Here is a 23,357-nt window from a genome sequence, read left to right as displayed (position 1 = left end):
TCTGATACAACAAATCACATGATTTTATGTCCAAAAAACTTTGTCAATACTACGAAACCAAGGTGGACCAGTATAACCAATGCTAACATTTTGAATATCCTGTTATAGGGGTTGGAATAATGCATATGTCACATTTCATATAATTGACTAACACTTTATTAGTGCATTCTCTTTCAAATAAGTTGTTGTTTATAGGTCAAGTTACCGAAGAACTAAACTGTGTTGTACTAATGTATCCAAATTTTTTTCCAGGATATTCTCACGAAGAAGATCATTGGGCATGGTACTAAGAGAGAGGGGTTATACTACATAGATAACTTTAGTCCAGGTAAAGTCAACACTATTAGTTGTTCAATAATTGCAAAAGAAAAACAAATTTGGCTTTGACATTATTGATTTGGGCATCCATCTTTTAACTTTATGAAGCATTTGCTTACAAAATTACTTTTGAATTCAAATTATTCAAGCTTTAGATGTGAAACTTGCATTTTAGCCAAGAGTCATTGTGTATTTTTTCCAATCAATTTTAATAAAAGTGATATCTCTTTTGCCTTAGTTTATTATGATGTTTGGGGACCATCTCCTATTATAACTGTGTTTGAAGACGTTGGTTTGTAACCTTTATGGATGATTGTACTAGGATGACACAACTATATTTGCTAAAACACAAAGACAAAGTATTTGATGTGTTTCATACATTCCATGCTATGATTCATAACCAATTTTCAATAAAACAAATTTCTAGATTTTTCGATGTGATAATTGGGGAGAGTATGTGAATAATGATTTCTCATCATTTTTTCTTAAAGAAATGGTATTCTCCATGAATTGTCATGTAGTCAAACTCCATAACAAAATAGAGTGGTTAAACAAAAAAACCAACATATTCTAGAAACTGCATGTGTATTGTTATTTAGAGCACAAGTACCAGGTCAAAAGTGGGATGATAGTGTTGCCACTACTGTTTATTTGTTGAATCGCATGCCTTCTAAAGCTTTGGAATTCAAGACTCCACTACAAGTTTTGTCACAACATGTTACTCTATTGTCCATACTTCTTATTCCACTGCGTGTGTTCGATTGTGTTGCATTTGTTCATCTACATAAAAATAAATGAATAAAACCTGAACTCTGTGTTGTTTGCTGTGTGTTTCTAGGGTATGGTACAAATAAAAAAGGATTTTGTTGCTATGATCCTATAAAAAACAGCTCCATACTATAATGGATGTCATTTTTCTAGAGTCAAAGAATTTTTACTCTTAAAAAATATCAACTTCTTCTTTTCAGGGGGAGACATGAGATGGAGAGCAAAAGTGGTGGAACACGACAGATGGTGCTCAAGACGTTCAAAAGATTACAAAAACAAAGACAATAAGTGGTGTTCAAGACGTGGCAGAAACATAGATAGCTCAAAACACTAGAGAAAATATTGTTGTAATAAAAACACAAACAACTCTAAATATGGCAAAAGCAACTCCACACGTGGTAGAGACAACTTTAAACATGGCTACTAGGAATGGTGCAAAAAGCCTGACAGATGGTGCCATCAGAATATCACCAAAAATAGCTCCAACTGTAACACTTGAAGACATTGCAGAAGGCATTAATCTAAAGGAAGTTGCTGCAGCAACAATGCTAGACATCAATAAGGTAATAGCTGAGGAAGATAAGAAAATCGCACCTCAAACATGTAGTAAAACCCCTTCTCTTGAAGCGTCTGACAATGAAAATCCTTTTCATGAGGATATTCCTAAGGTAATTTCTTATATACCATCTTCCAATAATATTTTGGATACTTTTGCTAGTTATCACTTATCTTTCAGGCACAATAGTGGCATGCCCCCGACCTATTACTCACCAGATTATAAGGGGAAAATGTCAAAATACCCAATTTCTAATTATGTATCCACAAAAGGACTATCTATCTCTTAAAGCCTTTGCATATAAGTTTTCCTCCTATTAGATTTAAGTAATAGTAACTGGCATAGTAATTTCTCTAAACAAGAGATGTATTAGATTCAAGATCTTAGGTCCAACGTGAAATGTTATCAGGCATAATTTCTTTGGGCAAGAGACATATTTTTTCAAGTCAAGATCTTAGGTTCAAGGTAAGACAAATAAGATTGATTCTGTTAGCATTTATAAATGAAAATATTTGATTAATAAAAAGTTGATTTTGTGAACATAGGTTATTTGACCAGGGAACTGTTCAATAAATTTATTCCAGGAAAGACAAAAAGGTTCAAGAGATGACGATCTTAAAAAGTTGGATGATAAATTTATCTTATCAATGCATTATCATCCAATTTTAACTAATGTTATTAAATATAACCTCGATCAGTATATCAACTCAGTACTTAATCTAAATCGAGTTTTAAAAAAACCCAATTGGGAGTTGACTTGGTTAAACCTGAATGATTTAGTCACACTAGTCAAAACCCAGTTTAATATTCTTTTTTTATATATATATATGAAAAAATTAAAATGATATTATTTTAACATTAAAAAAATTAAAACGACACAATTTTAGATTGACTTGAAACAACATGCCCAACTCAAGACCTAAGTCTTAGATAAAATCACGAGTCTAGCTAGATTTAATAAATTTAGTTTTAGCTTACCACGTGTCCATATAACATATATACATATGGTATTTACATATGATCTAAACTAAACTTTTTATAAGGTTATGCCAAAGACCAAATTTCTTTTTTAAAAAATATAAGGGATTGAGCAAGAGTCTAAACTCAAGCTAAATTGTCATAACTATTTATGTATACGAATGTTAACATGTCTCCTTAATGTATGGATGATTTCAGAATTGCTTTCACATGTTTTTCGACACGATATATTATCAAACTTACTATTTTTTTTATAGGTAATAAAATAAATTAAAATACCTAATAGTAGACATACAAGATAACAAGAACAAATCTATAGAGATCAAGGATATGCAAATACCAAGGATCTCCAGAAGACAAAGAACTTGTAGATTTATAACCAAGAAACACAAAAGTGTAAGGATACTAATGGAATATGTTATCAAACTTACTATTCCATTGGTTCATGTTTTGTCGTGGATAGATCAATTTTTTAAAATGTTAAAAAGAACACCGAGAGTGTGAGGATTTTTTTGGAAATGCTATTAAATTCAGAAAACAGGTAAATCTTGAAATCTCTTGAAATGACTTCTTGCCTTGCGCACGTTTCCAATTAAATATATAAGAGTTAACTCGATATGAATTGATTGATTTAATAGGTTCAAAGAAAACCTAAATGACCGACAAAAACATGAATCAACTTATAAAAAAAACCAAGAATATTGTTTTAAAAAATATTGAGATTACGACATATTGGATGACATCAATCACACGTAACTCGGTTCATGAATTTAACTGGGTTTAATAACTTTTTTTAAAAAACTTTTTTATTTAATTATATGATAAAAATTATATACTTGCAATTTCAAGCATCAATTCTAAAATAAATGTTTGTTCAATACCGTGATAACCATAAATAAAGCAGAAAAAAACCATTCACGAAGTATATTTCCCAACCAATTCAATATTGAAGGGTATAATCAGGGAAAAATTAAATAGTTTTTTTTTAATTATTATCAACATTAAGTAAAAGATCAAGTTGCTCTTAAGATGATGATTAAGCATATTGGATGGCCTCAGTTGCACAAAAATCAGTTCATGAACTTAGCTGGGTTTAATATTTCTTTTAAAAAACATTTTTTACTTAATTATATGATAAAAATTAGATACTTATAATTTCAAGTATTAATCCTAAAATAGATGTTTGTTTGAGACCGTGATAACCATAAACAAAGCAAAAAAAAAAAACCATTCATGAAGTCTATTTATCAACCAATTCCATATTGATGGATGAAACTGGGAAAAATAAAAAGTTTTTTTATAATTATTATCAACATTAAGTAAAAGACCAAATTGCCCCTAAGATAATGATTAAGCCCTTGAAGTCAAGCTTTAAAAGTGATTAAAAAAAAAACCGTAACCCAAGTTAAGTGTTTTTTGCATTTATGGACATTATAGTAACTTTAACTTTGCAAAAAAATAATAAAAAAGACAACAATAACCTTGATCAATTACAAAATGGCTAATCCACAATAATTAAAGGAGGGCGAGTATGCGAGCCATTGTATGAAAAACTGGTAAATTTATTGTTTCAACCTATACTAATTGATCCGGGTGAATATTCTAAATCTAAGTTAATATTTCAAATTTGCAACTTGTGGAATTGAAAGCCCAGGTTCAATTAAGAATTTTAATTTTCAACCAATTTAATGTTAAATGATAAAATTGAAAAAACGATTTCAAATTAAGAAACTAACAAAAGAAAAAAAGAAAAAAGAATGAGCATCAAATATGAAAGGAAAAAAAATTAAGGGGTGAAATTGAAAAAGAAAACAAATTCAAAAACTATCTTAAATAAAAAAGAAATAAAAAAGGACCAAATTTGATAGAATAAAAAAAATTAAAGAAGGATGCAATTGACAACAAAACAAAAACTGAGAAATGAATAAAGATAAAACAAATAGAAATAAAAAGATGAAGGAAAAAATAAAAAAAAACTTGAAGGGATGATATGAAAATGCGGAGGGCCAGGCATGCATTTATAGGAGGAAAGAGAAAAAAAGATGTCAGTGATTGCATGTCTAGAAATTACATATGCCGCAGATGATAGAAGAGGTGGCCGAGATGAATTGAAAGACGAGGTGGACTAACATTTTTTACCACTGGAGTTAGTCGCATACGCTGCGTGAAGGCGGTGGCTTGTTGCGGTTATTTTTAAATACTACTCTAACCTCAGTACCTAAACATTATTAAAAAAAAAATCACTATGTAATTATGAATTAGCCCCTCAAGTTAAGCTTTTGAAAATTTGAATCCAAGGGTAATAAAGTCATTATACTGTAGCAAAGAAAAATATATGAAATGTCCAAAAAAATCTTAGACCATTGTTAAATGATTATTTCTTTTAAGGTAACAAGGTTATTTTACCATGCAAAAGAATAATGAAAAGATAAAGCCACCCATTAACAATTCAAAAAAGACAAATGAACCAAAGAAAAAGATTATTTTTCCCCAAAAAAGATAATGTATTGAGAGTTTTTTCTAAAGCAAAACCATCAATTCACTAATATAATCTGACATACATATAATGTTTTTCCCATATATTTTAGCTTTCTTTTTAATGGTTGCTTCAATTATTTAGAATTATGTACCTTTAGAAGTAGGCTCCTTGCATGTTTTAAGTCATGTTTGGCTTGAGAACTAGCGTAACTAGACCAACCTTCAACAAATCTTCTACACACAAGGTCGGATTAGAAATGAGAATACAATCAACACTTTGACTAAGTTAGATAGTCTTTTTCAAACGCATGGCATCTTTATAATACTATAAGCATGTTTGGTATGTGGTAGTGATTATTTTTCAAAGTGTTATTGGCTTATGATTGCATTGAAATAAGATTTTTTAATTTTTTAAAATTTATTTTTGATATCAACACATCAAAATAATCTGAAAACAAAAACAAATAAATTTAAAGCAAATAAAAAAAATAAAACGACTTAATTTTTTTTAAAATACAAAAATAAACATGTTCTAGGGTACCTGTCATTATTCTTCATATTTTTTTCTGAAGTTTCTTCTTTAGCCGCCTTATCCCTACGGTATTTCATATTTTATAAAGGAATAGAATCCACGTATACCCAGTACTTCATCCCATGCTTTGAATAATTAAATGTATTAGAATATATGACAATAATGTAAGATAAGTTGTAATATTCTTGAAATACTATAATAATTTAATATAAGCTCATCAGCTTAATTATGTGATACTATGTCTCAACGTTTTAGCGTATCTCATCCTATGTCATTTAATTTTCTTTTTTTTTATCACAATCTCAAATATTATCAACTACGTACGTACTTCGTCTTCACATATCCTTTTATTGAGTTATTTCTTAAGGATAACCATTTAGAGTTTGTTGGTCGGCATCAATATTCGCTTAGAGTTGTCTACTGTATATAAGCTCACCAAACTAGCATGTCACGGTCTTTCATGAAGAAAAATCTACTCCGATGAAAGATGCTACTTCACTCATACTATGATTGCTTTTCACAACCATCTCTTCCATTATGTCATTCTATCCGATCTAGATACAGTTTGGCAATACAGTGAAACCACACGTTGCACCACAGTAATATATATATATATATATATATATATATATATATATATATATATATATATATATATATATATATGTTGCCAAACAGTCACCACTTACCTTCTTGGTTTCATGATTTTCGCTTTTGTTCTATCGTTTCCTTGTTGCATGAGCCCTAAACCTGTAAGGAAGCTAGCACCGATCCTTTATGATACCAAGTTATGTCAGATGAATAATTACAAATTAACCTTAAACAAAATAAACGTTGGAGAGTTGGTCGTTGATCTTTCGCTTAGAAAAGCTATAGTCGGTTGCAAATGTATCTGTAAAATCAAGACTCGCTCGGATGGCTTGTTGAGAATTATAAAGACGTCGACTTATAGTGAAAGATTTAAATCCTGAGTATATGACATTAACTATGAGGAGACTTTTGCTCTGCTACTCATCTTATTACCTCACTACGAAGTTCTTGCTGGTTGTTGCTGTTGTCAAATAGTGTCAATTATTTCATACGGATGTCAAGAATTAATGTCATCCTCGAAGGGAATCTTTCAAAACAATTGTATATATCCTTCTTCTAGCCGCCATGATCATCTACTAGAAAAAGTTTATCATTTTATCGAGCTTTATATATATATATGATCTCAAACAAGATTCCCACGTTTGATTTGAGAAATACCACTCTACCATGAGTCATTTTGGATTCGCTTCTCACACATGCTACCTCTGCTATGTGTTGATCATATAGCTATTACAAGGGATAATTTTCAACATCACAAAACTTAAGAAGGAGTTCTTCAATCATAGTACGAAAAAAAAGGATCTAGCCAAACTAGGTTTTCTTTTACGCCTACAAGTTTCTTCAGACGACACTCTAGCCACTACTTATTTATAGGCTAGATATTCTATAGATATCTTGTTTCCTGCTCATTTGACTGATAGTAAAACTACTCCAACTATTGAGTCTAATGGCGAGTTCACGCTTGTAATGGTACAACACCATGTGACCCTACACTATATATCTCATTGTCACTCATCCTGATATATATAGCATATTTTTCTCATCATGTGTTGATCATATAACTATTACAAGGGGTATACTTAATTTACTCTATGGACTCCATCTTTCTGCACAATCATCGTTGGATGGCTTCTTCAGGATATGGGAGTTCAACCTTTCGGTGCCACCTCGTTGCACCGTGATAATCGATGTTCAAATTGCCTAAAATGATGTGTTTCAAGAACGAACATTTTCGAGACTTGTCTTCCAAGCTCAAGTTGATTTCCACTCCGCCACCTTAAGTTTGAGGGGATGTCAGAGTGTGTTAAATAATAGTGTTAGTTACATTAAGAATATTAGAGTAGCGTGATCTAATTACTCATCTAATTAATTAATCTTTAGCATTATATTTGTTTCATTAAATAATAACATGAGCCTTAAATAATAGTATTATTTTTTTTTGTTTTTTTTTTAAATTTTTCTGTTCTTAATAATTGTATGAATATTGTTGTAGGATTTTTTTTTCATATGAGATCAATTTTGTTGGATTTGTTTTTCATTTTTGTTGTTCAATTTCAATTAAATTATTTTATTTGTTGCTAGATTATGAGTTCTGAAATAGGTTTTCTAGGTTAGGTCGAAATTGTTTTTAATGATTTATTTATTTGTTGTTGTTGTTTATTTATTTGTATTATTTATTTGTTGTAAATTTGTTTGAATTGATTTTTTTTTTCAAGCAACTCAGTTTTTTTAAAAAATTATTTTTAAATAATTTCTAATGGTAATACCGATGGATTAAGTTCGACGTCAGTATATTTCAGAGAGTTAGAAAAGAATTATTGCAAATGTCATTGTGCCAATGTTTTATCTCCAATAGAATTGTATAAGTATTTCTGTCAATTATATGACAACATTCCCGATAGAAATACTGATGGAATAAAGCAGGTGATTTTTTTTTTTGTGAACTTTTCCCGTCAGTAAATCTGTTGATAATTTTATTATTAATAGATTCACCGACAATCTAAAAATTACCGACAAGAATTTTACTGATGTAGCATTTTTATTCATGAGCCCATCAGTAAATTTATTACCGATGGAAGATTCCCTCAGTATTTTTAAGAATTATGGTAGTGTCGGTTGTTTTATAAAATATTTTATCAATCACATTTCAAATGTTTCAAACATTTCTCAATTGGATCCTCTTTTCAATTTTTTCATAAAATCTCCCCCATCGCATTGTTCTAATGGGAAAAAAAAATGAACATTAGATGGAAAAAAATTAGGACAATGACAAAATGATTCAAACCCAGGACATGCTCCATCATGCTTGTAGATCCACTCAGCCAAGTAAGGAAGTTGACTTTGGAGGACATAATTTATCCATCACATGGATATATACAGAGAAAACGAAGGAGTTTTAGCACAGTTATACATCATGACCCTCTGTTTTTTTCTTTTCTTTTTTTCCAACATGTAAATCAATCGGTTACGTACTGTTTTGACAAGTTCTAGGCTACCAAACGTTTGGATCTTGTCCCCTGGACTGGACTTCCAGACCGCTTTCTCAGTTCGGCCTAAGAGTGGTTTTTCCTTCCATTGTAGCAGTTCAAGATACGAGGTCATACACACACACACACACACACACACACACACACACACACACGCTTACAATTTCTAAAAAATCAATAGTTAATACCATTCATTACATTGAAGTTCATTTTGTCACCCGAAAAGATCCATCTTGTTTGATTCCCACTAGCTCTACAGCAACCCATAAATTTTATTTTCCCAATAAAATGTCACTAGCTCATTGACCAAGTAACCTGCAGGCAGGCAGGCAGGCAGTTATGAGAGCATACCTAGCTAGGAGCGAAAAGGAAAAAAGAAGAAGAAGATAAGTAGCTGGATAGCAAATGACATTGGAACAACAATATATAATATAGTTTTTCTTTTCATAGTAATAATCATAGAAGGTTTTATAAAAAGCATGCTGGCGGATGGCCGCCATGAAAAGAGATAAAGTATTTACATAGAGCAGCACCAATGGATAGAAAGGAAAAGAACTAGAAAACAAAAGAAAGGCTGACAAAATGGTACCGCAAGCCATTCAACTTTTCTCAGCGTCTTCTTATTCAGCTTCGAACACTTGTTCAGTTTCGAATACAACAAGCACACTGATATGAAGATCATTACTCTCTCCAAGTAATACCATAAGAGGATATATAGTTTCCATGTCTTTCACTAAAATCTGCCATTAACCATCATTGTCCATTGAACCAGGAGTTTATCAAGTTGTGTGCGTACGTAGAACACACTAAAAGAACCCCACCATGAAGTGAATTAAAAAAGTTATGAAACCTAATATAGCTATTAAACCTAATTTGAAGATGATTTGACGCAACTATTTGGGATTAATATTTTAAAAAAATTAAAAAAAAATAACTGGGTTATGATTGGATCAATCAACTTAACTTTGAGTTAATTTTTTTAAACTCATTCGTAGTCCAGATAGGTCAAATAGATATCGTAGTGATCCAAAAAAATAACCGGGTTATGATCAATCAACGAAGTTAATAATATTGATGTATAATTAACGGCAATGGATGGAATTAAAAATAGCAAAGAGGCTGCAGATAATATCGAAAATCGAAAACTCCAATGATCAGTAGTGTCGTCAACATTCAGTAATTGATGACGCTCTAACAATCAACTAAAGTTAAAGAGGTACCCACCCATGTGAACATGAACGTGATAAATGGACAAGAAAAAATTGTTTGCAGGCCAAAGAGAACCAAAAGTTCGTACGTTGGTTCTCATGAGTCTTCTCCATGAACATGCCCGCAGCCACCCTCACGTTGCTGGGGACGAAAGAGTCTTTCTCGACGTCTCTACCCCACACATGATTCACATGAAGACGTTAGAGATTTGTTACGGACAAGACAGTAGTAAACAGGTGCCAATATATATATATATAAATGCTTCGATATACTGAAATAACAGCTCTGGTTAATTATAGGAGCAATGTGCAGCGGTTTTTGACCTGAGACCTGAGAGTTTCTAATATTTCTGCTGTTGCCTTCCTCATGAGCTCCCACATGGATTCCCATTTCCTGCAAAAATACAACTCATCTCGAGATTTCTAAGCAGTTTTTCAAGGTTAGATACAGAAAGATTCTACCAACTACGTGCAAGTGTTGTGTTTCCCACAATCATGTTCCTCTCGCTGCAGAGTATCTCACTAAGGTGTTGTCTTTAAGTCAAAAGAAAGGGCTTGACTGTGCTCTTCCACTCCATGAACTGATACAAAATAATCATTCTAAGAAAAAACAAAGATCTTAATCTTAAACAGTAACAATATCCTAATTCTTCTTTGAAGGTTGCAAGAGAAAAAAAAAACATAATAAAATATAGATTATTTTTTATTTAAGGACTTGTTTGCATGATTACAAATTGTATGTGGGTAGAAACCCATGTGATGATCAGCTTGTAGCGTGTGTGGGGGGGAGTATATTATTTTCTTCTTTTTTTTTTGTTATTTATTTAATAATGGAAATTCTTAGACTCATGCACCCTATGGTTAGCATCATGTATCAAATTTATTTGTTTTTTTGGGAACAGGAGCATCAATATTTTTCTTTCGTCCTCTCGCTAGGCAAAATATCTTTCACCTCCTCTTTTTTCTTTGGATTCCTTCTTCTTTTATCAAGCCGGGGCTTCATTTTCCACCAAAAAATAAGAAAAAAAGTCGGGGCTTAATTATAGGTTTTGTTTCTCGTTATCATTCATCTGAGTGGCCCTTTCATCATGGTAGTACAAGGCATGATTGCTATTGGAGCCAGATTCCCACTTGCTAAGATTTCTTGTGTGTGTGTGTGTACGTGTGTGTGTGTGTGTGTGATTATAGGCTACTTGTACATGAGTTTCTTACTCCATACCAGTTCTATTCCCACTTATTTGGGATCATGTTAGGACAGTACACAGCTAAACCATGCGCTAACTTAATCTGTATTTTTTTTTAATTTTATCAAAAAGGAAAAGTAGCATATTTTAAAAAAAATAACAAGTTTTGATTGGTTTTTATTGATCAATTCATGGATCGACCTGAGTTTTTAACCTTATTATATCATGTTAATTCTTTATTTTATTTTATAATGCGCTTAACTAGTATTTTACAAAGATAGTTAAAAAAAAATACAAAAAAATGGGAACATTTTTTTATACACGAACGATATAAATTTTATTATTTGATTTTAGTCAAATTTTTTAGTTTCATTTTTAATATTCTCTATCTAATTTCTAAAGCTTCTTAATTTAAATTTTTTTTTATATAGGTATTAATTAAGAGAGATTTAGGTATAAAAGGAGGTTTCTTTCAGATCTTCAAACTTTTGGATGGTCTATATGATTTCATGGTATTTCAGAAAGTTTATTATAATTTATATAAAAATATATTATTTTGGTACAACAATAATAAGATTTTTACAAATAATTGAATTACATACGTACCTGCTTATTATTTTTGCTAAATTTTATTTTGTTTCCTTGTGTAGCTATTTAATATCAATATTAAATGTATGAACTACTAATTAAGATTAATCAAGGTATTATTCTCATTTTATAAAAGCACTAATTAAAAAGAAAAAGAAGTTGGTCAACCTAGTAACTTATGCATTTTTATTTTCATTTTCTTTCACCTTATAAAGGAAATGTTGTAAAATAGTCAATAATATTAATTTAATTCAATTCCACAATTATTTTAAATAATATAATTAAATTTAGTTATGTGATTTAGTATTTTATTCCAAATGTAAAAATTATAACATGGTATTAATTGAATTCAAATCACATATGAAATTAAATTCAATTATATATATAATTTAATTCTAAACAAACCGTAAAGAAACGATCAAATAAAAATATGACACAATCATGGAGGTTATTTATAGTTCTCCTCCCTCCTAGCTACAAAAACAAATAGATGAGATAACTAACTAATTAACTATATATTTATATATAATATTCATAAGATTAATTTCATTAGACATCATTACTCTTTTTGTTGATCTTCATTAAGAAATTGAAATCTCTATAAACAAGACAGTAAAAAGTATAGAAAAGTTTCTTTTCAAGTTTATTTGTTAAATTATTTATAAAAATTATTTTTTAATTTCAAGACTTGGGCCTAATTTCAAGCCTAGGCACTAGGCACGGATGAGCCTGGAAACAACCAAGCCTATCACTCCTAGGCCAGGAAAACGACCCATGCCCGGAGCTTTTGGGTGTACACTGCGTTGTCCACCATCATCTGAGAATCGCCGGGTTCCGTTGAAACTTACGGGCACCATGTCCAAATGATATTTTCAGGTTTATTTTTTCTCACTTAAGAATAAATGGAAATACTCTCCTTAACCACTTAAACATCAAATTTTCTCATATTTTACTGTCAGTTAGTGTTTGATTTGAAATTGAAAAATGGTTACAAGGTTAATTTTTAAAAATACAAAAATGAATGTAAAAAATTGTTTTTTTTTTTAATTGTTTGAAACAAAATTAAAAACAAAGTGATTTTTTTTTTTCTGATAAGAAAACATTTTAAAGGAATTAACAATTCAATTGGAAGAACTAGCTGCTGTTGGGAGCTTAGTCGTATTAGAACTTTGTTTTGTAATTGAAAATCAACTCTTTACCTATCCATAGTCTCCTCCCCGAAAATGCTTCGTTTGAACAATCACGTAAGGAAACCCACTCTCACTGTCTCACATATACTAAAGCTGAAGTGGAGGGCTTGGTCCAGCCTCCATTTGTGGTTTTCACATTTGTACAAAGTAGAGATAGGAGTTGACAACAGAACTTCAAAGACATAGAGCAAGAACCAAGCAAATTAGAGCAAGTAGAGAACATAACTTCCGGTAATTTTTATAGCTGTCATGACATAGAGCAAGATCAACAACTGTCCAAAAATAAATAGGCAGTAAGCAAACCAAACCAAGTTCTAAAAGGAAGCTGCTTGAACTCACTGATTCATAGCCATCACCATCTGTTTGGAAGTCCAATCAAAGGCTGCTGTTGGATTTACGGGAAATGTAAAAGCAACTGGGGCAGTATTAGCTTTTGCAGATATCCTCTTTCATAAACTAACTTTCACATGCATTTGGACATAATGTCCTCTAACAGTAATTGCTTTTTCTTGAGTTGTTTTTTATTCTCAGGTCACCATCCAGTTGAGTAGCAAACACCATGCAGAAGTCATTCTTCAACAACGTTGACAAGTTCGTATTCAATCAGCGACAGGTTGTTATCTTCCTTCACAGTGAAATCAGCAGGTTCAGTGACTTCAACACGGCCCCACTTGTCCACAGCAAGCCTCATTGATCCTTTAAACATGTCGATTTTCGCATTGCGAAGGATCACAGTAGAATCCTCTTTCATCAAGTCCACTAAGAAAAGATAAGAACATGAGTTAAACAAAACAAACAGGACTAGGAAAATCCAAAAATAAAGATGCAGGATTGCATAATCCAGATTCAAATCATCAATTCCTCACTTGACAGATGAAGAAACCAAAACCACACATGCCTTGTGCTCTTTTGAAAAAAAAATATTTTAGAAGAAAAGCCTCAAACAAATTGCCAAAACACAAACTCAAAACAAGGTTGCGGTTATTTAGTTGGGAGTGACAGTGAAAATGGTTGCAGCATCTAGAATCTGAACTAACGTGTGTTTGGTAAATGCGATTTAGTGGTTTTTTCAAAGTGTTTTTCATCTTATCAAAATCATCAAAAACCACCTAAAAAGGTATCAATTTGATGTTTTTTTCACACAAAAAACGCTTTGAAAAGCACCTCCACTGCAATGTCAATCGGTATGGTTAAAGGTTTTTCTTTTTTGGTGCCATGTACAAATTAGTCTGATGAAGATTTATCAATTTGATCCAAAATGTCACCCAAACATCTTATCAGATAAATAGTTCTGACAAAGAAAAAGCCATCGAGAAATGATGGGAAATCTAAACACAATTGCATTGCCAGAATAATATTGAACCCTGCAAGCACTCAAAGAAAGAGGGCATTTGAACAAATTCAAGATAAAACTATTTAATCACAAGGAAGTCTGCCCTCCTCGAATCCAAGAACAAAGAACAACAACTTGGAACCAACAAGCCACACACTATAATGATTAAACCCCATTTTGCTGATTCAATCAAAGTGCCTGAACCAAAAAAAAAAAAAAAACGAAAAGTACCTTGATCATTTCTAGCAGTAAAGATAATCAATCCAGTCTCATCCCCAACCAAACATTCAGCAATTCTCATTTGGCGTACTTGAGGACCATCAGCTCGCCCTTTCTGCAATACCATCTTTACACTAACAACCTTCACAGTGAGAGTGTGGCCAAAAGTGCCTGGGCGGAGCTGCTCAACCTTGGTGAATACAGGCTTCCTCAACCCCGGTTTTGATTCTTCAGCCATTTTCAACTGCAGAAACAAAAGGCATTTAACACCAAAAATTCTACTCTAAATTAATTAAAAAATAAAACACAAATTTCCAATCGCCAAGAACAGATCGAGCAGTAACATTTAACAGAATAATGGAAAATTAAAAAGGAAACACGCATGCCCTAGTATTTTAGATACGCTAGGGTTAGGGTTTTCACCTGCAAATTGGAGAGCGTGAGATGAGGTGAGGTGAGATCTGATCTGATCTGGTTGAGTGATTGAAAAACGTAGCCGTCAGAGTCGAATCTACAAAGAGAGTCTTTGTGCCTAAATACAAATAAAATACCGACAACAACCTTTGATCCTTTGATTGGCCAAGGTTTGCTGCCCTTCTCTCTGCACGTCACGTGACTCTTCCTTCGTCTACGGACTTGAATTTTCTTCTAGCTTTTAACAAGTCGAGAAAGAAAGGGGCTATCCTGAAAAGCCCACAATCAAAAACTTCTACCCTACTTTCGGCCCTGCTAGCCCCCCAATACTTGGCCCATAACAAATCCCATGGGCTATTTTTAATAAAGATAATCAATTTTACATTTCTATTTTTCTTTTTTCTAATTTTTATTTCAATAAGAAATTCAAAACATTATTCATTTATTTAGGATGAAGAAGAATTTTTTCTTCGAAAAAACAAGAAATACATTAAGATTATATATTTTTATTAAAAAATTTAATATGTAATTTATAATAGTCATCTTAGTATTTTGTATTTGTGATAATATAATTATAAAATATTATTTTTGTTTTATTAAAATTAAAATTTATCATGAAAAATATATACTTGCTAATTCAAAAAAAAATATTTTATATTATATTTATAATAAAAAATAAACAAGTTTATAACACTAACTAAATATAAAAATTATATATTAGTAGTGAGATCACCAATAGCATCTACAACGGATGTGCTAAATAAAAAATTAAATATTAAAAAATATTATTTTGACTCTTTTATGTTTATTAGATTGAAAGGATTATTTTACTTTCGAGTTGATTAACAACATATGATATCTTAATTCAATCATCTAATGCTTCGTATATTAAAAAAAAAGGTGCAAATCAAAATGGTTGACACTTCCCTTCGGTAATGTAGGGAAGAGCTTTGATAGAATTCTTATACAAAAAAAAAATTATCATTTCGGATAATTACATGAATTCGTCAAAAGTCTTGTGATTAATTAATGTTTCTGAAAAGAGTAGTTATTTTTAATAGATAACTAATGATTCACATGATGTTTTTCCTCTAAACCATGACGAAGACTTTTCTCTCTCTAAAGTTTCTATATTTATTAATTTTTAAAAAATAAAAAAAATATTATTTTAATATATTTATAAATAAAAAACATTTTAAAAAATAATTTTTTTCTTTTTAATTTTATTCTTAAATTTTTGTACAGTTATATTATTTTTAGAATGAATAAATCAATTGAGTTTTGTTATGATAACTTCCACACAATTTAATTTTAAACCTAAACTCAAGAAAAAGTTAGATTTGAAGGTTTTTATTCATGTTAATTTTATTTTATTTTTTAATTTTATTCTTAGATTTTTTTTTACTAATTGATAAAAATACTTTTAAATTGACCAAATCAATTGAATTGTATTAAAACAAATCCAATAATATTTAATTTTAAATTCGATCTAGAACGTCGGCTTGACGCAAAAATAATTCAACCTACAGGGTAAGCGTAAGCATGTAAACTAGTAATACCTTAAAGGGAAAAATGAACCTCGTTGAATGATGAAAAGCCAATTTATAAATAATTAAAATCCGAAACAATATGTAACCAAGTAAATAATTAAATTGTCAAAGGTAAAAGCACAAAAAAAAGTATAAAACTCATAGAAAAAGTTGAATAATTCATTAATTAAATATGTAACTAGATATTTGACCCCTTTTTTAAAAACAAAATTGGGTAGACAAGCTAATTCGATATGCTTTTTTACATAAAAATCATTGACAGCAACTAAAAGAGAAACTAAAAAAATTAAGAGATGAAGTAGATCAAAATATTTAATCTCTTACAATAAAATATTTACTCGTCCGTGAATACTAAATTTGTTTATGAGAATTAATAAAAGATAATGGAAGTAAAAACGTATATGAAACTGAATGAATAAAATAAAATGAAAAAAAAATATTATGCAAGGCTACATATATAACAAAATTTTATTTCAAAATAAATATTTTTTCATAAAATAAAGCTTACTTGTAAAAAATAAAAAAAATCTTCAAAAATTAAATACAAAACAAAACATTTAAAAAAAACTTCAATTCAAAAACGTTATTTCAAAATAAATATTTTTTCATAAAATAAAGCTTACTTGTAAAAAATAAAAAAAATCTTCAAAAATTAAATACAAAACAAAACATTTTAAAAAAACTTCAATTCAAAAACGTTATGCAAAACTCATGGCTTAGGCCATGAGACCGGAATCTATTTGTGTCTATTAAATTTTTTTATTAAAATCAATAAAGGATAATAGAAATAGAAACACATATGAAATTGAGTGAATAAAATAAAAGAAAAAAATATAACGCAAAGCCGGACATATTAGAAATATTATTTCAAAATAAATATTTTTTATAAAATAAAGCATATTTGTACAAAAATAAAAAAATATTCAAAAATTAAATATAAAACAAAATATTTTTTTTAAAAAAACTATTAAAAAAGGTCTGCAAAACCTGTGGCTTAAGTTTTGAGACCGAGATAAATTGATAAAAATAAAATTAAAAATAATCACAAAATTATTTTTTAAAAAATAATAATTATGTATGATAGAATCATAAAAGAAAATGAAAAAAAAATGAATCCCTATCCATATCAACTCTTAAAACTCATGACTCTTGTAAATCAAATGCTAAATGATAAAATAGGGGAAAAATCTACTACATAAAAAGTTATAATTAAGAAAATAAGGGTGGAAATCAAAATAAAAAACAAATTATAGGGTGTAAAAAAATTAAATTGGAGAGTTAAATTGAAAAGATAAAAACTTTAACAAAAGAAAAAAAAAATCAAAAGAATGAGAGTTAAATTAAAAAAAACAACAACATAAACTTTGATTAAATGATGAAATTAAAAACAACAAAATTTTATCAATTGATTCAACAAAAACAATAAAAAATAAAAAGAATAAGGACCGAATTAAATAAAATAATAGATGATAAATAATAATTTAAGGACTAAATTAAAAATATAATATATTTTTTTCTAAAAGAGTCGAGAACTAAAATAAATAATAAAAGACATAAGGTCTAAAATTAAAAAAAAAAACGATAGACATGCACTTCTTCTAAAAAAAAAAGATAAAAAGAAGGAAAAAAAATTACATCTAGCTCTTATAATTTTTTAATATATAAACATAAATCTTATTCAATGAAGTCTTCATTAGAAATTAAGAAAAATATATTATCTTTTAATTGTTGAAGAAGAAATTCTTAGTAATTTGAATTTTTTTAAAAAAATTAGTTAGACAATGGAAATTTCGACCGTTTATTTATGTGTTTTTCGTGTGTTATATATATATTTTTTTAACAATCAATGGCAGTTCTACTAGTAACGTAAGCAAAACAAATCCCTTAAAAATCTGAAAAAATCTTGAAAAGTGAGGTGTTAATAATGTGTTTTGCCCTGTATTCTTGTTTATTTATGACTTTTTACCAAGAATATTATTTTACCCTGACATTATATTCCTCTAAATTTTTTGTTTTTTTTAATCTAATTTTGTTAAATCATGTGACATGTGTTAAAAATATGTGCATTAATTGTTTAGATCATTATTTGAAAAATAAAATAAAATTAAAAAAATAAATTTGAATTAAAAAAACTGAGCCATTGAAAATTTATCATAATTTATTTTTAAACACCATCATTTTAACAAAAAAAAACATTCAAAAATAAAATTAACATGGTTTTTTGATTGGTTCAACCAAAATTTTTCTTTCTATTTTTTTTCAACCCCAACTAGTACAGGTCCTGGAACGATATGTCGGTTCAAGTTTTACATCCATGACTGTCAATGGCACCACCTAATTTAGTGTTTGATAGGGGTGATTATTTTTTTTTCGGTTCGGTTTTTATAAAAAAAAAGTAACCAAACCGAATTTTTTTTAAAAAAAAACCAAAACCGGTTCAAACCGATTGGTTTCGGTTCGGTTTTTTAGGATAAAAACCGGTTCAAACCTGTTTGGCTCGGTTTTTTCCAGTTTGGCTTTGTTTTTTCCGGTTTTTTTCGGTTTGAGTTCGATTTGGTTTTTTCGGTTTCAGGCTTATAAAACCGAACCGATCGGTTTTTTCAAAATTTTAATCGGTTTAATCGGTTTTTTTTTCACGGTTTGGTTTTTTTAATTTTTTTTTAGTTTTCTTGGTTTTTTAGTTTTTTTCCTCACCTTGATGTTTGATACTGAACTGAATTCAACAATTTAAAGAAACAAGATTCTAAAGATAGGAAAAATGAGCACGCTAAAATTTAAAATGATGCCGGTCAAAGCTTCACATTGTCAAAAAATATTATTTAAAAGGCTCAGTTAGCATTATTATCTCTTATTATTTTTTTTTTTAAAAAAGGAATTCAAACCCCACCTTCATAACAAAAATAAAATAAAATAAAATTATTCGATAGAACATATACAACAAGCATTGAAATTAAGCTCAGATAGCAATGGACGGGGAAATTGCGAAATCTAGATCCCATAGCTCGAAAGTTCCCTTGACAAAATCGTAGTGGGCACCCTTCAGCGATACAGCACCATTGACCACGGCCTCTCTCACAAAGGGATATGTCAACAGATTTCCCAGCGATACATTGACAGCCTCCTGCACCAGCTCAGTGATGAGAGGTATATAATGGAACCATGCATGATCCTTAATGTCCATAATTAATTTAACTGAAACCTAATTAATTATGGATCTTGTAGTTTTAAGGCTAATTAATAATTAGTATAGAACATGGTAGGTCTAATACTTGCCTTCTCGCAGCTGTGGCATTGCTCTTCGAAACTTAAACCTTCGCCTTTTGCTGCCACCTTGGTCTTGGCGGCTGAGCAGATCTTCACCCAATTTTCTATGAAGTCCCTTTTTTATATAAACCAGAGAGGAAAAAAGAAAAAAGAAACAGAAGAATAACCCCGCTGGTTAGTCAGTAATTGGTTCTCGCACCTAGCTAATTTTATTTTATTTTATTTGACGATAGTATTATATTATTTTTTATTATTATTATCCATAATCAGTGAGGTAGTAACATGCTGGAGATCGCCTGGTTAACTTCTGACAGACTGGCAAGCCAAAATATTGGGAGTGTTTTCTTCACTTTTACTGGCATGCATGTATTTAAATTATTAAGTCAACTCGCAAGCAATCAAACGAAAGAACATGTGTTCATGCAGATGGAATTTAAATGTATCATATATATATATAATGTGATCAAAATGCTTAAGTACGTACGTAGAAGAGGACCCGTCGTCTGGGAAAGACATGAGGCCCTTGATACCACCACAGCAGCTGTGACCAATGACTACAATATTCTCCACCTGATCTGATTAGGCGAGGCAGTGTCAATAAATAGAACAACAACTATATAATATAATGATTGTATTAGTATATTTTAGTATTGCAAAGCAAGGATGGCATATTGACCTTCAAATGTAACACAGCATATTCAATGGCGGACCCTGCGCCGGAATATTTTGTCTGCGGGAGAAAACAGAAGTCAGACAAAATTGTTCAGTCGACGATCCAAAAATAACAAACGGAACCAGCATCATGAGTTGATCACTGATTAACGACGTTAGAGTAGATAGACCCAGTCTTCTGTGCAAATTAAAGGGATTAAAATAACGTGTCATTAGGAGAGGTTCATATCAATTTTAAGTGTTAAGCAAACCTGGTCATAAGGCGGGACCATGTTGGCGATGTTTCGGACCATGAAGGCCTCCCCTGGCTGGAAATTGAGGATATGGGAAGGGCAAACTCGAGAATCAGAGCAAGCGAACACCAAAAACTGCATTATAGTAGTTGAATTAAGAATGTGATGAATGTGTTTTTTTTAAATAGTTTTTGATTTACAAATATTTTTAATTTTTTTATTTTTAACATCAATAAATCAAAATAATTAAAAAATTATTAATTTAAAAAACCTTAAAATAAATCAAACACATAAGAATCCTCATCATAACGCAACATCAACATCGTATGGTTGCAAACCACCCATCAGGATTAGCTAGGTAAATAAAATGAAGACAAGTAACATTGGAAAAAAAACTCTAAGCATAGGTGCATACAAGGTTGGTTAGGTAATGCTGAGCTGGATTACGAAATTGTGCACATTACTAGTAATATTTTCTATTAATAGAATTTTGGAAATTTCAATTCTAAAATAAATAAGTATATAATACTAGTTTTTTTTTTTTTAAAAAAGAAGAAGACCACTAACCTTAGGGCTCTGGCCTTTAGCAAGGGCACCGTACAATTTTGGATCCTTGCTGCAGAAGATGCATATTCATGTGATTATTAGCCAAATTGTGCCATTACTAGTATCGCAACTACCCTTCTAAGAAGCTTCCTAAACTTTAAAGCCAAACAATAATATGTGAAAAACTTACATTTTCAGGCCTAGTAAAGGCAATATCGTATATGTTTTTGGAAGTATAATAATAGTTGTTTTTTAAAATATTTTTTGTTTAGAAATATATTATAATAATATTGTTTTTAAAAATATTATTTTTAACATCAACATATCAAAATAATCTGAAAATAAAAAAAAATAAATTATATTTAATAAAAAAAATATTCAAAATTTCATGAAATGCAATTTGCACCGTGTTCTCAAACATAACCTTAACCACTTATTATATCTAACTTAGAATACTACCGAGAGTAATGGCTCAATTCACGGGTCAAACGGGTTAATTTTAATCAATAATTTAAAAATAAAATCAAAATGGTCAAGTTTTTAATAAGGTTATAAAGTGAATTAGATAAATTTCAAGTTAATTCTTTTAAAATCCTAATAGAGCCTTGGAACAGATTGATCGAACGGTCAAGTTAAACCAAGTTTAACAGCAGTAACAGTAAGATAACCGTAAATTCTGTGTTTTGGGAGGAGATCATGGGAGGAAGGCAATAATTATCAATGGGACAAGCACAAGAAGAGGGAAAGTTGATGGTGCTTTAGCAGCCGTATGGAGTGCTACTAAATAAATATTATCCGAACCAAAAGGAAAAGGCTAAAACGAAACGTACTCATATTTCCCCGTCTTGAAGTGGAGGAACCCGGTTCTAATACGTTCGGCCGGGTCAAACTCCTTCGAACCGGCCGCCTCCAACTCGGCCGCTATCTGCTTGATTTTTGAGGCGGCGGCGACACTCCCGAGGTCAGCTCTTTCACTGTTGCCGAGGTAAGATCAAAAGGAAGAGAACAGTCAGTTAAATCCATTCATTGGGCCCCATGAAAGAAGAATTTACCTATTACTATAATTAGTAGCTATGGCACTCTAACTTAAGAAAAATACAGGTACATGAATCAATGTCAAATATGAAAGGATTTTATAAGCAAGCGAGGAACGAAAAAAAGACAGAAAATCATTAGTATTGTAAGTAAATCTCAAGTTTGTTTGTTCTGAATTGAAAGTAGAAAACTCATGATCACTAGGGTATACCTGAGAAGCTTGCTCAGTCCTGCAATGGCATCCTTGTATGAATCGTTTGCCATGTCTTCTTCCTTCTGCTAATAATCCATTTAAACGATAAATACTAAAGAAAGAGAGAAAGAAACCAGAAGATATATACTATCCATTTGAATTAGTTTATTTTTAGTGCACAGAGCTGGATCGAATCCATAACGAAAAACCAAATAAATAACTAGTAATTAATTAGATCATCATCAGTAACAAATCCATCTACCCTAAAATTCTTCTGGAATCATTTCCTTTCATTGCCAGAAAACTATGCCATGCAGACTATATTACATATATCAAGAAAGAAAGCAGAAATATCTATGATCAGAAGTCAGAACAACATCACAGACACAAGAGATGAAGATTAAAGAGATAATAGCTGTTAATTATAAGCCAGGCTGATTAATGACCTTGTGAAAAAATAAATTTTAAAAAAGAAAGAAAAGGAACAAAATCTGCAACAGTTTCTAATTTCACAAAATGATGAATCAGAATCCAACGAAGCATCTAACCTTTCTCTCTAAGATTCTTCCGCTGCTTTGTGTGTGAGAATTAGCAACTGGTCACAGAGTTCACACAACCAGCTCGCCTATCTAGCTGCTCCATATATAGAGAGAGACTGCTACTTTAGGTTTTTCTCGACCATTATTACAATTTTTTTGCTCATGTTTAAAGATTTTTTCGAGAATATAAGAAAGAAATAAATAAATAACATTAAGTGGATAAATTAAATTTACCAATGGAATATCCAAAAGACGATAAAATGGAAAGTTGTTATATGGAAGTTTTGAGTGTTTCAAGGATTCTTTATTAGGCTTTCACATCCAACATGGAACTCTTTATTATCTTATGCTAATAAATCCAACAACTTTATATATATATATATATATATATATATATATATATATATATATATATATATATATATATATTCTTTTTTTTCTAACAACTTCTGGTTTCTTATAATTAAGAGGCAAGATGCAGA

General features: G+C 30.4%; 2 protein-coding genes across 2 annotated transcripts; both read right to left on the bottom strand.

Annotated features, from left to right (window-relative positions):
* Positions 1 to 13,080: 13,080 nt before the first annotated feature.
* LOC7473224 (uncharacterized protein At4g28440) lies at positions 13,081 to 15,051 on the bottom strand. Its single transcript, XM_002311740.4, has 3 exons — positions 14,853 to 15,051; positions 14,442 to 14,673; positions 13,081 to 13,636 (listed from the first exon to the last, which is right to left on the bottom strand). The coding sequence occupies exons 2-3, from the start codon at positions 14,665 to 14,667 to the stop codon at positions 13,446 to 13,448; spliced, it is 417 nt and encodes a 138-aa protein (XP_002311776.3). The 5' UTR covers positions 14,668 to 14,673; positions 14,853 to 15,051; the 3' UTR covers positions 13,081 to 13,445.
* Positions 15,052 to 19,187: 4,136 nt separating this feature from the next.
* Positions 19,188 to 23,119, bottom strand: LOC18101694 (carbonic anhydrase 2-like). Its single transcript, XM_052455465.1, has 9 exons — positions 22,885 to 23,119; positions 22,355 to 22,419; positions 21,939 to 22,082; positions 21,130 to 21,178; positions 20,581 to 20,697; positions 20,334 to 20,387; positions 20,142 to 20,227; positions 19,667 to 19,772; positions 19,188 to 19,514 (listed from the first exon to the last, which is right to left on the bottom strand). The coding sequence occupies exons 2-9, from the start codon at positions 22,405 to 22,407 to the stop codon at positions 19,350 to 19,352; spliced, it is 774 nt and encodes a 257-aa protein (XP_052311425.1). The 5' UTR covers positions 22,408 to 22,419; positions 22,885 to 23,119; the 3' UTR covers positions 19,188 to 19,349.
* Between the last annotated feature and the right edge of the window lie 238 nt (positions 23,120 to 23,357).

Source organism: Populus trichocarpa, chromosome 8 (assembly GCF_000002775.5).
Source record: "Populus trichocarpa isolate Nisqually-1 chromosome 8, P.trichocarpa_v4.1, whole genome shotgun sequence".
NCBI lineage: Eukaryota > Viridiplantae > Streptophyta > Magnoliopsida > Malpighiales > Salicaceae > Populus > Populus trichocarpa.
This window is presented reverse-complemented; position numbering and strand designations above follow the sequence as displayed.

Excerpts from the sequence above, each read along its gene's own strand:
- LOC7473224 (XM_002311740.4), bottom strand. The coding sequence starts at position 14,667 with ATGGCTGAAGAATCAAAACCGGGGTTGAGGAAGCCTGTATTCACCAAG. Across the intron at positions 13,637-14,441 it reads TACTGCTAGAAATGATCAAG|TGGACTTGATGAAAGAGGAT; the intron begins GTACTTTTCGTT and ends ATCTTTTCTTAG.
- LOC18101694 (XM_052455465.1), bottom strand. The coding sequence starts at position 22,407 with ATGGCAAACGATTCATACAAGGATGCCATTGCAGGACTGAGCAAGCTT. Across the intron at positions 22,083-22,354 it reads GGACTGAGCAAGCTTCTCAG|TGAAAGAGCTGACCTCGGGA; the intron begins GTATACCCTAGT and ends CCTCGGCAACAG. Across the intron at positions 21,179-21,938 it reads TTCAAGACGGGGAAATATGA|CAAGGATCCAAAATTGTACG; the intron begins GTACGTTTCGTT and ends CATCTTCTGCAG.